This window comes from Dysidea avara, chromosome 10 (assembly GCF_963678975.1).
Source record: "Dysidea avara chromosome 10, odDysAvar1.4, whole genome shotgun sequence".
NCBI classification, from domain to species: Eukaryota; Metazoa; Porifera; class Demospongiae; order Dictyoceratida; family Dysideidae; genus Dysidea; species Dysidea avara.
The window spans coordinates 4,003,811-4,017,481 of NC_089281.1; the positions used below are offsets into that span (position 1 = coordinate 4,003,811).

General features: G+C 37.9%; 1 protein-coding gene across 1 annotated transcript; it reads right to left on the reverse strand.

Annotated features, from left to right (window-relative positions):
• Nucleotides 1-2,208: 2,208 nt before the first annotated feature.
• LOC136237032 (uncharacterized) lies at nucleotides 2,209-11,468 on the reverse strand. Its single transcript, XM_066027283.1, has 4 exons — nucleotides 10,947-11,468; nucleotides 3,972-4,102; nucleotides 2,985-3,401; nucleotides 2,209-2,457 (listed from the first exon to the last, which is right to left on the reverse strand). The coding sequence occupies exons 1-4, from the start codon at nucleotides 11,449-11,451 to the stop codon at nucleotides 2,287-2,289; spliced, it is 1,224 nt and encodes a 407-aa protein (XP_065883355.1). The 5' UTR covers nucleotides 11,452-11,468; the 3' UTR covers nucleotides 2,209-2,286.
• Nucleotides 11,469-13,671: the final 2,203 nt, after the last annotated feature.

Sequence of the window (13,671 nt, forward strand, 5' to 3'; positions counted from 1 at the left end):
GCTAGCTACAACACAACTACAAAACAAAACAAAAAGACTACACACACACACACAATTATTAATAAAGTGAATCACAATACTGTTTAAGAGCGTCCACATAATATTCATTGAAGGAAGAATTATTGATGTAAAAACACTGGGTATAACTTTAACAGAATTTAGGGATTATATGCAAAATATACAGGTGTTCTTGTACAATGTGCATGTGAGGAGGCTCTACCAAAAACAATAGTAGCTCAAGTGGAATGCATTTATACTGACGGTATTGATGGCACATTGAACATAGTGATTTGTATTGCAATTTCTGATAGAATGTGGACACATGATCATATTTCCACAAACCACAACACAGCCTTACAGCATGATTCTGCATTCTCTAAAGTCTTTGTAATAAATTTCTTCCAATTGATGGTCCCCAAACTGTAACATAGTATGATAATAGTGATAGCACTATAGGGATTCCAATAGTGTTTTCATCAAGCTGTTGTCAATAACATGTCGGTGGTAGACATTTTACGACCCACATTAGCAACATGATGAGACCATTGCAGACTACAACTAAAGATAAGCTTCTGTTTCTCAGTCACCTGTAACACAACATCATTAATAAAATATGAGGATATGGAAACTTCGTAAGGCCTTAAAGCACATCACAGAAAACTTTTTAAAATTGATTTTCACTTTACCCTGTGAAATACATGTTGTATTGTTGAGAGTTGAGTACACATAATTAATAGATTGTACAGCAGCTGGGGTGGCACCAGTACAAATAATGATCATGTAATCTGCATACTGTAAAAGTAATCCGTTAGTTAATTGTGATGGAAGAGAGTGTATGTAAATTAAACACAGTTTATGCTGGCATAATGCTTGATGCTTTTGCTAGCATATTATGCTCGAAATTATGCCGGCATAATTGGCGTAAGCCTAACTCTGATATCTGTGTAGCACTTTTCAAAATGGCTACCCCAAAAATCATATTAAAATGAGTGCCATCCTGAACATTAACTGTTATTATATTGAAAGCTCTCATCCTTCAGTGGCTGCAAATGAGGTCCAACCTCTACATCATGGCACACCTCAGTTAGATCCCTTACTATGCATCATTAAGGAAGTGTAACTCAAGCAAACTACTTTAAATTATGCACAGAAGTATCTTCCTAACTGTTTTATAGTTTGTCTATCGTATTTTCATACCACACAAAGCCTCATGGCTACTTTTAATTTCATTTCTGTACAAAGGGGATAGCTTACAAGGCCTGTTACACTGTTTTTCAGTAATTATATGCCTGTTACAGTATGTAGGCCAGCCCCTACTGAACTGTTTTACATCATTTTAGTTACCACCCACGCACCTTTCAAGTAAACACGACAAAAACAGAAATTTAAGCTTTAATACAGTACGTAAATAGCCTTTATTCATGAAATGTTCTGTAGCTCAAAGTCTGTTCACTCATGTGGGTGCTAAACAGACATGCCAACACGCAGACATGCAGACACACGGTTTTGCTAAACTAATTTCAGGAAACCAGGTGTGTGCTCACAAGGCTGACTGTGAGAACATGCCTGGTTTAAAAAATTAGACTGATCATGCATACACATTCAAGTTATTCCCATATGCGGTTTGCCCTGCAGGTGTGAAAAATTGGTATTTGTAATGAAACTAATTGTCCATAACTCAATGAGTATTTAGCACCAAACATCATATTATACTATGTGAATTCACCTCAATTAATGTATGCTAAATTTCCCAGAAATTGGGTTGCACATTTGCATTTTATACTGGTTTTTTGTAAAGTGTGTGAAGACAAAGAAAAATTAGGCTCCAAAATAAGAAAAAATGAAAAAGTTAAACCTAACTTTGGGGGCTTGTGTTTCATGAATGCATAAGTTGATCTATTTTAACTTTAAATCTGAGGTGCCAAAAGTGGAGGGCAGCTGTAAAGCAATAATTGTGTGCTTTTGAGAAGGTATCATAGAGTATATACATGCATGAAAACGCATTTTCTTTCTTCTTTTCAATTTACGTACCCATAGTATGGCTTTACAGCACAAGTGCTAAAGTTCTACAGGACACTTGGTCCTACAGCCTGTTTAAAGATATTATATTTAGTATGTTTGAAAAGTGACCCATAATATATTATGTAATTGCATGAATGACATACATATTTAAATCTTGAAAATTTAATTATTGTATAACTATCTGTAACAATGTGTATTGTGAAATACAGTACCACAAATGTCTATAGCAGCTAAAATCATCATTCATACATAGTCCAAAAATTATTATGTGGTATTATTTGGATATAATGGTAGAACACTACAGGTGTACCCAATCACTTGAACTCCTTCTAATATAATAGATGATTCTATGCTGTCTTCAACTTCATTGACATTATGACTGCTGGCGGGTCTATGATCATCAAGAGGACCAAATTCAGAATCAAATGCATCAAGCTGAAATATAAATACACATGTATAAAAGTAAACACCTCTGTAGTATATGCTGGATCCTGAAAAACAGCTAAAAATGAAAGGTAGATTTTTCTCAAGAGAATTAGTATTTCAGCCAACCAGGTGACAGTAATGGTGTTGACAACAGATACACGTGGTTTGGCTCCGTTAAAAGTTTAGGAAAGGGTTGTAATAAATACTACACTTTTATGGCTTCCCCATAGGAAATGTATGGTGAAAATTTAGAAGGGACAAGTGGGTTGAAGACTCTGATATCTGTGTAACACTTTTTAAAATGGCCACCCCAAAACCATTCATTAAAATATTCAAATGAGGAAAAATATATAATACTCAATTGCAAACTGAAATACTGTGTCAGAAATTTGAACAAAAAGACTTTGAAATATTTTAGCAGGTAAAATGCTACAAATGAGCCAAAATTTCAGGATCATGTCAAATAGCATCCATGAGTTATTAAATGCTTTTGAGGATCCAGCTCAACACGTACATACTATACATTTACTAATGACCTTCACTAGTTGGTTTTTACTGTGTACCGGATGATCATATGTGTCAGGTTCATATGCCTCCTTACTGAATTTTACACTAGTGACTGTAATGTCCTTAGCCACAATCATCTGGGTGCTGAGCATTGGAAATAATCCCTGGTTATTGCAGTTAAGTTCCCCAGTGGACCAACTACCAGGATCAAATCCTGGGATTGTGTATGGTTTAATTTTCAAAGCTGCAAGGTCAAGCCAAGGTCGGTTAATTTTAACAGGACACACTTTAACTGATATTTTTGTGATTTTGCTATCAGTTGAAATTGTTTCCTCAGTTTTACCATCACTCATATGAAAAAAGGGAAATAGCATGCCTTCTGAGCCTCCATGTTTTTTATAGTTATCGTACTGACTTTGATCTTCACTGCCTTCTCCCACAGTAATCTATAACAATAAATTTATAATAAGTACGTAACAATCAGTGTATATACCATAGGTAGGAAATTTTTTGTTGTATATAATAATTTTGTGGTTGGTCTATGACCACGAAAATATTTTTACCATGAATTTTTGTCACCTTGTAATACAGTTACAATCCAGCTGCAAAAGTTAATTATTGCATGTTTTTAAAAGTGATTTCAATTAGTATTAGTGTATACTTAAAGGTATAGCTAGCATGCATCGCTAATCTGCTCACTGGCTGGTGCCATCACTAGTGTCTAATTAGCTGGTCTCCAGTGCTTCATTCCATTCTTGATAACCTTAAACCCTGAGTTTCGCCTCTTCTCACCTGAGTCACCTCCAGTCCCTTGGTTAATTAACCCTTTTGCCACACCCTGTTGTTCAAGCTGCTAGCTACACCAGCATCTGTGACACAACAAAGAAAAGGGCTAGTAATACATACCTGCAAAGCATAAAACAAAAGAAAGAATAATTAAGAAAGCTGTTGCAGTTAGTTTATCACGAAAATTTCTCAACCTATGGTACATATACTGTCATTATGTATTAATGTACTTCAAACCATGAACCATCTGTGGGCTGTTGTGGATCAAACCATTGGTACCAATTGGCTGGTGTCATTGAAGTGTAGTAGTACTCCACTGCCTGACCATTTATTATCACTTTTCTTTTGTGACTATTAAAAGCTGTGTAAAAATGCAAGATCACATAAACTTAATTATTGGTTTCTCACCCTCTAATACCCAAAACAAGTGTGGGAGACTGAGCTGATTTTATTCTGTTTTTAATAACTCGATAGCTGAATTAATTAGCTTAAATGATGCAGAATGTGATTTTCTTAGACTGCTGACCAACTTTAAAAGTTGTTGGATAGCTACACTCAGCTACCAATAGCACAAAAATTCTTCATGCGGTAAGGGAGGGGATGAGAAACTGATAATTAAGTTTATGTGGCCTAATGCATGCATGCATAATGAAGATTACAATAGTTCAACAAAACAATCACCCCGAAACTAGCTACTCATTGCCATAACCAAGTGTATTGATTGGGTAAACTTAATTCCAAAGCAATCTGATTATGAGAAATACAGGGGTATATATATATACCACTTTCACACCTCACTTCAAAAGGGAAGGGAAGGTGTATAAGTGGTATAATAGCACTGCTATCAGTGCTCAGGAATGCATTAATGAGAAATGGAAGTAGTATATACAAGTAATATCCAGGGGCGTAGCCAGGGGGGGTTCAAAGGGTTCGGACGAACCCCCTTTTCAGAGTTAAGTTTTTAAATCGTGATACTGGTTAACTAGAACTGAATTAACTTACACAAATCCACTGAAATGGGTAGCTACAGGTCTTCAGGCAGAGGAATTCAAGTACCTCTACTCGCTATTGCGAATGAATTTATAAGAATACACATGTTTACACGTGTACACGTGTACACGTGTACACGGCCCCAGACCCCCCGCTGTGGAGATTCTATACTTAGGGCAGAACCCCCCTTTTGGAAATCCTGCCTACGCCCCTGATATCCCTCCTATATAGGAGGGATATTACTTGTCACTATATACTACTTCCTGCATGTTTTCATTAATGCAATCCAAGCATTCTCAGAAATTAGATTTCTTTGATGAAATTGTATGATCTCGTCTGCTTTAATATAGTGATGGATAGTGGGTTTTAGTTTTGTAAAGTGAGCCAAAGCATAGATAAGTACAGTGGACTTTGAGAAGAAGATAGTTCATTGTGTTACTGAATTAAAAATCGGCTGTACTGAGCAAGGTCAACACCAGCATGTGTATTTTGATAGAGTTGTATTTTATTTGCTTTCAGAAATAAGGTATCAGCATAGCCCAGGTGAATCCTTCATACGAAGAGTGGTTGCCGCTGGAAGTTTCAGCTGTCCCTGTAGAGTTACCTAGGAGTGAAATGTGTCTTACACATTGAAGACTACAATAGCAACTAAATGATCTTGTCCCCACGATTCGTTGCCTGGTATCTTCCTCACTCACAAAGGTGTCATCCTGCAGGGTGCAGAGTGTGTCATTTATAACCATCCCCCTAGACCACGTCAACAGGAATCACATGAGCAGCTTTGCTGGTATCACGAATGCTTTGGAGATGCTGCTCGTAAGTGCAAAGAACCCTGTTCCAAGTCGGGAAATGGCAAGGCCAACCACTAGCGGCAACGAGTGGGTCTGGCCAGAATCTTTGTCGCCCATATTTTATATAACAGATCGTTTCACTGGTTTTCGCTTCCTGGAGCACAAGTTAGTACAATCCCACCAACTCCAGCTGAACGCAAGCACCCCCAAGAGGGATTACACTTACAAGTAGGGACCCGCCGATTATGCTGGCATAATTTTGAGCATAATAGGTACCTAAAAGCATTGAGCATAATGCCAGCATAATAGGTTAAATATTTGTACCATAGTATAAATTCTTGCTGGAAAAATGACAATTGCAAAATAAGATCGATATACTCTAATAGAGCAATCAGTAACTCTAATAGAACAATCATCAAACTGACTGTTCTATTAGAGTATATCGATCTTTTCTCTTACATGCAGCAAGAATTTATTATTTGTGTTCCAGCACTCATTTTTTTCTTTCTATACAGTGTTAAATTAATAGCAAAGCATATGAACTAAGACATGAACATTGAGCATAATCGAGCATAATAGGTAAATATTGAGCATTAATTTAACCATACTTAATAGGTGAATTTTTGAGCAGTGCAACATAGCATAATAGGTAAAATTATGAACATAATTGGCGGGTCCCTACTTACAAGCTGTCAACAACTCAACCATTACAACTTACGGAAATCAGTTACTGACTGGATTTGGGTTTGCGTAAATCGTTTAGTTGGATCTTTGTGATAGCAGATGTTCAGACTCCTATTTTAGGAGCAGATTTCTTACAGCATTTCGGATTACTTGTAGATGTGCGACATACATGTCTCTCTGATGAAGTAACACAGTTAAAAGTCCAAGGAAATATCTCTGCAGTGTTGTCACCCAGTCCGTCCTTATTGCCAAGGCAACCTCAAGATGAATTTCATGTTCTTCTATCAGAATTCCCAGAACTCTTTCAACCCCAATGTGGTGAGCAACCAGTAAAGCATGACATCACACATCATATTGTCACTACAAGTCCACCTATCAAAGCACGAACTCGCTGCCTCTCTCCAGAGTGATTGAAGATTTCCCATCAAGAATTTGAGCATATGTTATCATTCGCCCATCTTCAAGCAGCTGGTCCTCCCCTCTGCACATGGTACCTAAGAAGACGCCTGGAGATTGGCATCCATGTGGAGACTACTGTGGTTTGAATAGAGTTACAACCCCAGACAACTATCCTGTGCCACACATCCACCATTTTACAACCACACTGCATGGAGCTATCAATTTTTCCCTTGTCCGGGCCTACAATCAGATTCTATGGAGCCAACTGACATTCATAAAACAGCTATCACAACGCCATTCGGACTCTATGAATTTGTGCGGATGCCATTTGGGTTGCAAAATGCTTCCCAAACTTTTCAGCGGTTTATTGATCAAGTGCTCCATGGGTTACCTTTTTGTTTTGCCTACCTCGATGATTTACTCATTGCAAGTGCCACAATGGACGAACACAAGGAACACTTACACCAGACATTCCACCGCTTAAAAGAGTACAGCATCCTCATTAACCCATCCAAGTGTTAATTTGGAGTCACTACCTTACATTTTTTAGGACACCAAGTTGACAGTAGTGGAATACGTCCACTACATGATAAAGTGTTAGTTATACAGGACTTTGCACAACCGGACGCTCGTCGTGGTCTTAGAAAATTCCTCGGCATAATCAATTTCTACCATCGCTTCATTTAAAGTGTACTAAACTGTTACAACCATTTACGCATTACTCTAATCTAAATCTGAACAACCAATTCAATGGACAGATGTGATGACCAAGGCTTTTGCTGATATCAAACATGCTTTAGCACAAGCCACCTTATTATTTCATCCCAAGCCTGATGCACCAACTTGCATAATGACTGACGCATCTAATGTGGCAATTGGAGCAGTCCTGCAACAGCTTATTGATGGGCAGTGGTGCCCTGTTTCATTTTTCTCTACAAAACTCAGGCCAGCTGAAACTCGTTACAGCACCTATGACCACGAGTTGTTAGCAATTTATCTTTCTATTAAACATTTCCGACACTTCGTGGAAGGACGCAATTTTCACATAATAACAGATCATAAACCATTGACATTTGCCATTTCCTCTCAAGCTAGCCATCATACCCCTTGACAGATTCGACATCTAGACTATATATCTCAATTTACAACTGACATTCGACACATTAAAGGTGAAGATAATCCTGTTGCTGATACGCTGTCACGATTGAGTGCTATTCACTGTGATACTATCACACCTGTAAGTTTCCAAGACATTGCCAAGGCACAAAGTGATGACAGTGAACTTTCACAGCTACAAACATCGAATACATCACTTAAACTGCAAGCCACCCCAATACCGACATCTGAAGAAACCATTATTTGTGACATCTCTACAGGGGTACCTCGTCCATTTATTCCAACCAAATTCCGCCATAATATATTCAATTCATTACATTCTTTGTCTCATCCTAGCAATAGAGCCACTCAACGCCTAATCATTGCTCGTTATGTTTGGCCTACCATCAATTCAGACGTTCGTAAGTGGGCTCAATCCTGTACTGTGTGTCAACAATCCCAAGTCCAACGACACACTAAAGCTCCACCAGCCTCCTTTTTATTACCAGATGCACGCTTCAATCAAGTGCACATTGATATAGTGGGTCCACTTCCACCATCACATGGATTCACATATTTGCTCACCTGCATTGATCGTTTTACAAGGTGGCCAGAAACTATCCCGGTAATGGATATTACAGCAGAAACAATTGCATGTGCATTTATTCAGGGCTGGATTTCTCGTTTTGGCATCCCATCAACTGTCACAACAGACAGAGGTCGTCAATTCGAATCGTCATTGTGGAACAATCTTATGCAACTGCTTGAGTGCAACGCATCCGTACTACTTCATATCATCCTATTGCCAACGGACTGATTGAGCGTTTCCATCAACAATTAAAAACTTCACTTAAAACACATCCTCAACCAGCCAGCTGGACAGACTCACTCCCAATCGTGTTGCTTGGTATTCGTACTCAGTTGAAGGATGACTCACAATGTACAACAGCAGAGTTAGCGTATGGAACCACTTTACGCCTACCAGGCGAATTTTTTGATGACAGTAAAGTTGAGCCACTTCTGGATCCAATTAGCTATGCTGCCAAATCGAAGAGTGTGGTGACACAACTACAACCAACTCCAGTACGCCAGCAGCAAAAAGGCAACAGTTATGTGAGTCCACATTTGAAATCATGTACGCATGTCTTTGTTCGTCATGATGCGGTCAAGAAACCTTTGCAGAAACCTTATGATGACCCATTTAAAGTCATCAAACGTTCCACCAAGCTTTGGAGATGAATGGCCGCAATGATGTTGCATCTCAAACCAGCCTTTTATGAACTATCACCTGAATCAACCCAACCAACTCTTACTGACTCTACATCACAGCAACAGACAGCTCTCCCTACCAAACTTACTAGAGTGACCCGGTCTGGTCAACACGTCCGTTGGCCCAAGCATCTATGCTCACTATTCTCTAATAATTTGGAGGGGGAGTACTGTAGCGGGTCACGTGACTAGCCCGCCTTACAGAGACTGGACCTTATTTAGAGTAGCTTGTTTTACTGTACACGTGTTTGTACTGACTTTCTATTGTATGTTGTTTATCAATTGATTGCTGGAATCAACAGCAACAACCTCTTATAGTATGTTCACGTTGAGCTGAACCCTCAAAAACATTTAATAACTCACAGATGCAATTACACACGATCTTGAAATTTGGCTCATTTGTAGTACTGCTTGACCCGCTAAAAATATTTCAAAATCTTTTTGTTCAAATGTTTGACATAATATTTACGGCCAATCAAAATCTTCACAATGCATTTCCTATGGGAAGCCATATAAATACAGTGTCCATTACAGCCCTTTCCCGAACTTGTAGTGGAGCCAAACCATACGTGTCTGTTGTTGTCACCTTTGCTGTTACCAATAATCATCTGGTTGGCTGAAATGTTAACTCTGTTGAGAAAAAATCCACTTTTAATTTTTAGCTGTTTTTCAGGATTCAGCTCAACGTGAACATACTATAGTAGTGTCTCACTGTTGATTTTGCCATTTTGATCTTTTCAGGTGGTTGTTAAGTCTTAAAAGCTGTTTAAAGGCTCTGAATGTCTTAAACAACAGCAACACGGTAATTATTTTAGAGGCGCTTAGTACGCACGAAGGTGCTAGGTGACAATTTCAGAGCTATTATGGCTTTGGTTCGCTTTGGTTTCAAATAAATACTACTAAAATGCATATTTTTATGAGTTTATAAACTGATCTTGGACTGACAAAGTTTAGTAGCTAGCTATTTTAATCAGAAGTATGGTTGACTAGAGGTCACAACAAAAGATTTGTTACAATATCTTCGACAGTTAAATAATATGTATTCGGCGTATGTATTACATAGGTTTTTGGTTGTGCAATAATACATAATTAATTTATTGTAATTCTCGTATTTCGTAATTCACGAAATTTTCAATTACGTTGCTATGCGCTGCTAAGGAAGCGATTGTTAAACAAACCTCCTTTATCAACACATTACGCACAGAAGTATTTTCTAAATTTTACTATCGTGCTTTTTTCCACAAATTCTCTCGACAAAGCCTCAAAGCTGCTCTTCATTTTCGTTCGCGTACGTACGGGATACGCCCCCTTTCCAACTCGAAGGGATAGGCTATTCCTGGTAGTCTACGAGGCCTGCACAGTTTTTTCAGTTGTTAAACGCCTGTAAAACCCGAAGGGAAGGTAATTCACGAAGTCGGAGGAGAGTCGCCACACCCGTACTTCAGACCGCCGAAAAGAAACCACCTCAGAGCAAAGTTGGAAGTTTACTGAATACAGACTTCATTTAACTTTTACTTCTTACGTAAAAGCTGCTTTTCCATTTAACGATTTTGCTCACGTGGGTGCGTACGGACAAACATAGGTAGAAATGTAGGTAGGTAGGTACACACACACACACTTTTACGAAAACAATTTCAGTAAACCAGGCGTGCGCCCACCGAAGGCCTTTAAAAAGGTAACTAAACAAGTACAAGGATAATTAAGTTCGATTAGGGATCATACAAAAAGTAGTGAAACAAGGGAGGTTGCCTACATCTGAAGATATTCTGGTGGACATTTAATCCCTAATTCAGTAATGGGTGTAGGGATTAAATGTCCATCAGTATATCTTCAGGTACAGGTAGGCGACCTCCCTTGTTTTACTACGTACTTTTTATTTCTTTGATCCCTAATCAAACTTAAAATTCCTAATTTTTCCTTGAACTACATGACATTTAACTTACTGACAGTGTTTGGGGTAACGCGTTACTTACATACCTTCCTCTAAGTGAGCTATGGTGGCATCAAGTGGTCCTTTTTCCCATTCTCTTATTGCTTGTAAATGAGGTGCTATCCTATCTTCAATGGCTTTAAACTGAATATATTCCATTGTTTCTTTAAGTTCTTCATCAAAAGAAACTTCCCAATCATCACCATGGTCTTGCTTCATTGTGTCCTTTAGTTTCTTCCTTGTTTCTATCAACTCTTGTTGCTTTGTGTCATACTCAATATAAAATTTGGATTTTTCATCTGGATACTTTTTAAATAGATGTTTTCTAGCCTTTTCAAATGCCTCTTTATGTTCTGGGCCAGGTGAAGGCCCCTTTCCATGAAATATATGTTCCCACATGGTAGATATGTTACTTCCATTTGGAGTGTATATGAGTGAACAGGCTAATGTCTCATTCACCAGTTGAAAAGTATTGTAAGCAGCTATGTCCACATCACAACTAACATCATAGTCAGAGTAAAGCAGCTGTTGGCCAGGTCTCATTACAAACATTGTATTAACACCATCTCCAAAATTCTTGTTTAGTTCTTGCCACAGTAAGTAGTGATAGTCAGCACTCATGATGCAAGCTTTAACAGACTGGCACAATGGCACTATATGTTGAAGTGTGAAGTAGAAATGTAGTATATATACTATAACTAAAGTCAAACCCATACAATGCAATTTCCTGTGCATCTATGGATTCAAGTTTAAGTTGTTCACAGTGCATATATGTGTCATGCAACTATAGCTAATACTGTGTTTGTGGCAACACATACATGCATACATACATACATACGTACGTACGTACGTACGTACGTACGTACATACATACATACATACATACATACATACATACATACATACATACATACATACATACATACATACATACATACACACACACACACATACATACATCCATGCTAGAGATGCAACAATATATTGATATATCGCTTATCATATCGTTTTAAGACAATATTGCTGTATTGATACAAAGTCAAACCGTATCGATATATTGCGTATCGTGATATATCGACATATCGTGGCTTGTTAACATGGCTGACAATCAAATTATTGTACATTGTGGTTAAACTGAGTAGTATGTAATGCTTCTCAAAGAAAAATTAGCTCACTTGTTTCTCTTAAAAAACAAAAAAAAACATTAAAAAACAACATAGACCATTGCTTAGACTCCACTTTGTATCGTATAATATATCGCTATATCGTGATACACCAGAGGCAATATATTGATATGTCTACACACTGTATCGTTGCATCTCTAATACATGCATACAGACATACATACATACATACATACATACATACATACATACATACATACATACATACATACATACAGACATACAGACAGACAGACATACAGACAGACAGACAGACAGACAGACAGACAGACAGACAGACACATACATACATACATCAGGAGTACATACATACATCTTGAATTTCTTATTTACATGGGAACATAATATAAAGTGCATAAACAGTAAAATTCAAACATATTAGGACATTATGAGGTGGTGTATACTCGAGTATGTCACATTACCAGGACAATGAAGTGAAGGTAATGCAACAATGCTGAATGCACCATGGAAGAATGATAGCACAGGAATAGCAGGACAGCCTTTCTACATTTGCTAGTGACACAAAATTACTCTGTTGACTATTCCCTTTGACTTGATGACCTTCCTATTGGAGCAACTTTGCTGCTCTGAAACAAGATGATGGAGTAACCGGTGGCCCATTTTGTCAATTCCTTGTTGTGTGTAGGAATAAATGATATACATCACTAACCATAAGGTGCTATGTTTGAATTTTGCTTGTAATGCTGGTATTGTACGAAGTTGCATGCTCCCTTTCCCAAATTCGATACACACATACACACGCGCGCAAGCACACACACAAACACACGTACATGCACGCATGCATACACATGCACATGCACATGCACAGACACATGCACACGACTACATATATGCACATATAGTTTGAAACACTACACTGACTGAATTATAGAGACTCACGCATTGAGGCTGACTGTGATCAGCTGTAATTTCATATGCACTGCTGCTTGAACAACCAATTTCAAGTTTTGTATGCCTGTGTGGGTACTGTATATACTTGCTATGTGTATAACTGAGCTTTAATTTCAAAGCACAATGAAAGCAAGGAAACATTAATCAAATAAGACAATGAATGTGTAAGTTTATGGAAACTTATTTACTGTATTACACATGAACCCATGGTTTTAAGCAGACAAAGTAAATGATTAACTAGATCAAATTGTATTGGCTTCCCTGAAAACGTATCTTGGAAATCTCAATATCAAACTTAGAGGGTACTTGGCTATGAGTGTTTCCCTTTTGTGTTTGCACTCAGATAGATGCATGTACGTGTAAGCCGGACTCCAACTAAAGCGTATAATTCTTCTAATACATATACTTCCATGCATACTTCAAGTTTCAAAGTCTTATTATGGAAAGTGTTCAGTAATGCATTTTGCAGAGAATGCACGCTGCAAAGAGCACAGCTCATACCAGTATGTGAGTTCCACTAACTAGCTAGTTTATATGCATGTACACACAACTCTCCCTCCTTGTATGCTACAGTGACCACACAAACCACAATCTACTGACCCTGCTCTGATAATTATATGTACATACAGGTGTGCCTCCTACCATTTCAATCAATTTACCAATTTACTGTATATAA

What these genes read in the sequence shown, in the direction of transcription:
- LOC136237032 (XM_066027283.1), bottom strand. Translation starts at nt 11,451, where the DNA reads ATGTTTGTAATGAGACCTGGCCAACAGCTGCTTTACTCTGACTATGAT. An exon ending in CAGATGGTTCATGGTTTGAA is followed by an intron (nt 3,402 to 3,971) that starts GTACATTAATAC and finishes TTATTGTTATAG; the next exon opens with ATTACTGTGGGAGAAGGCAG. An exon ending in GTAAAAACCAACTAGTGAAG is followed by an intron (nt 2,458 to 2,984) that starts GTCATTAGTAAA and finishes TTTATATTTCAG; the next exon opens with CTTGATGCATTTGATTCTGA.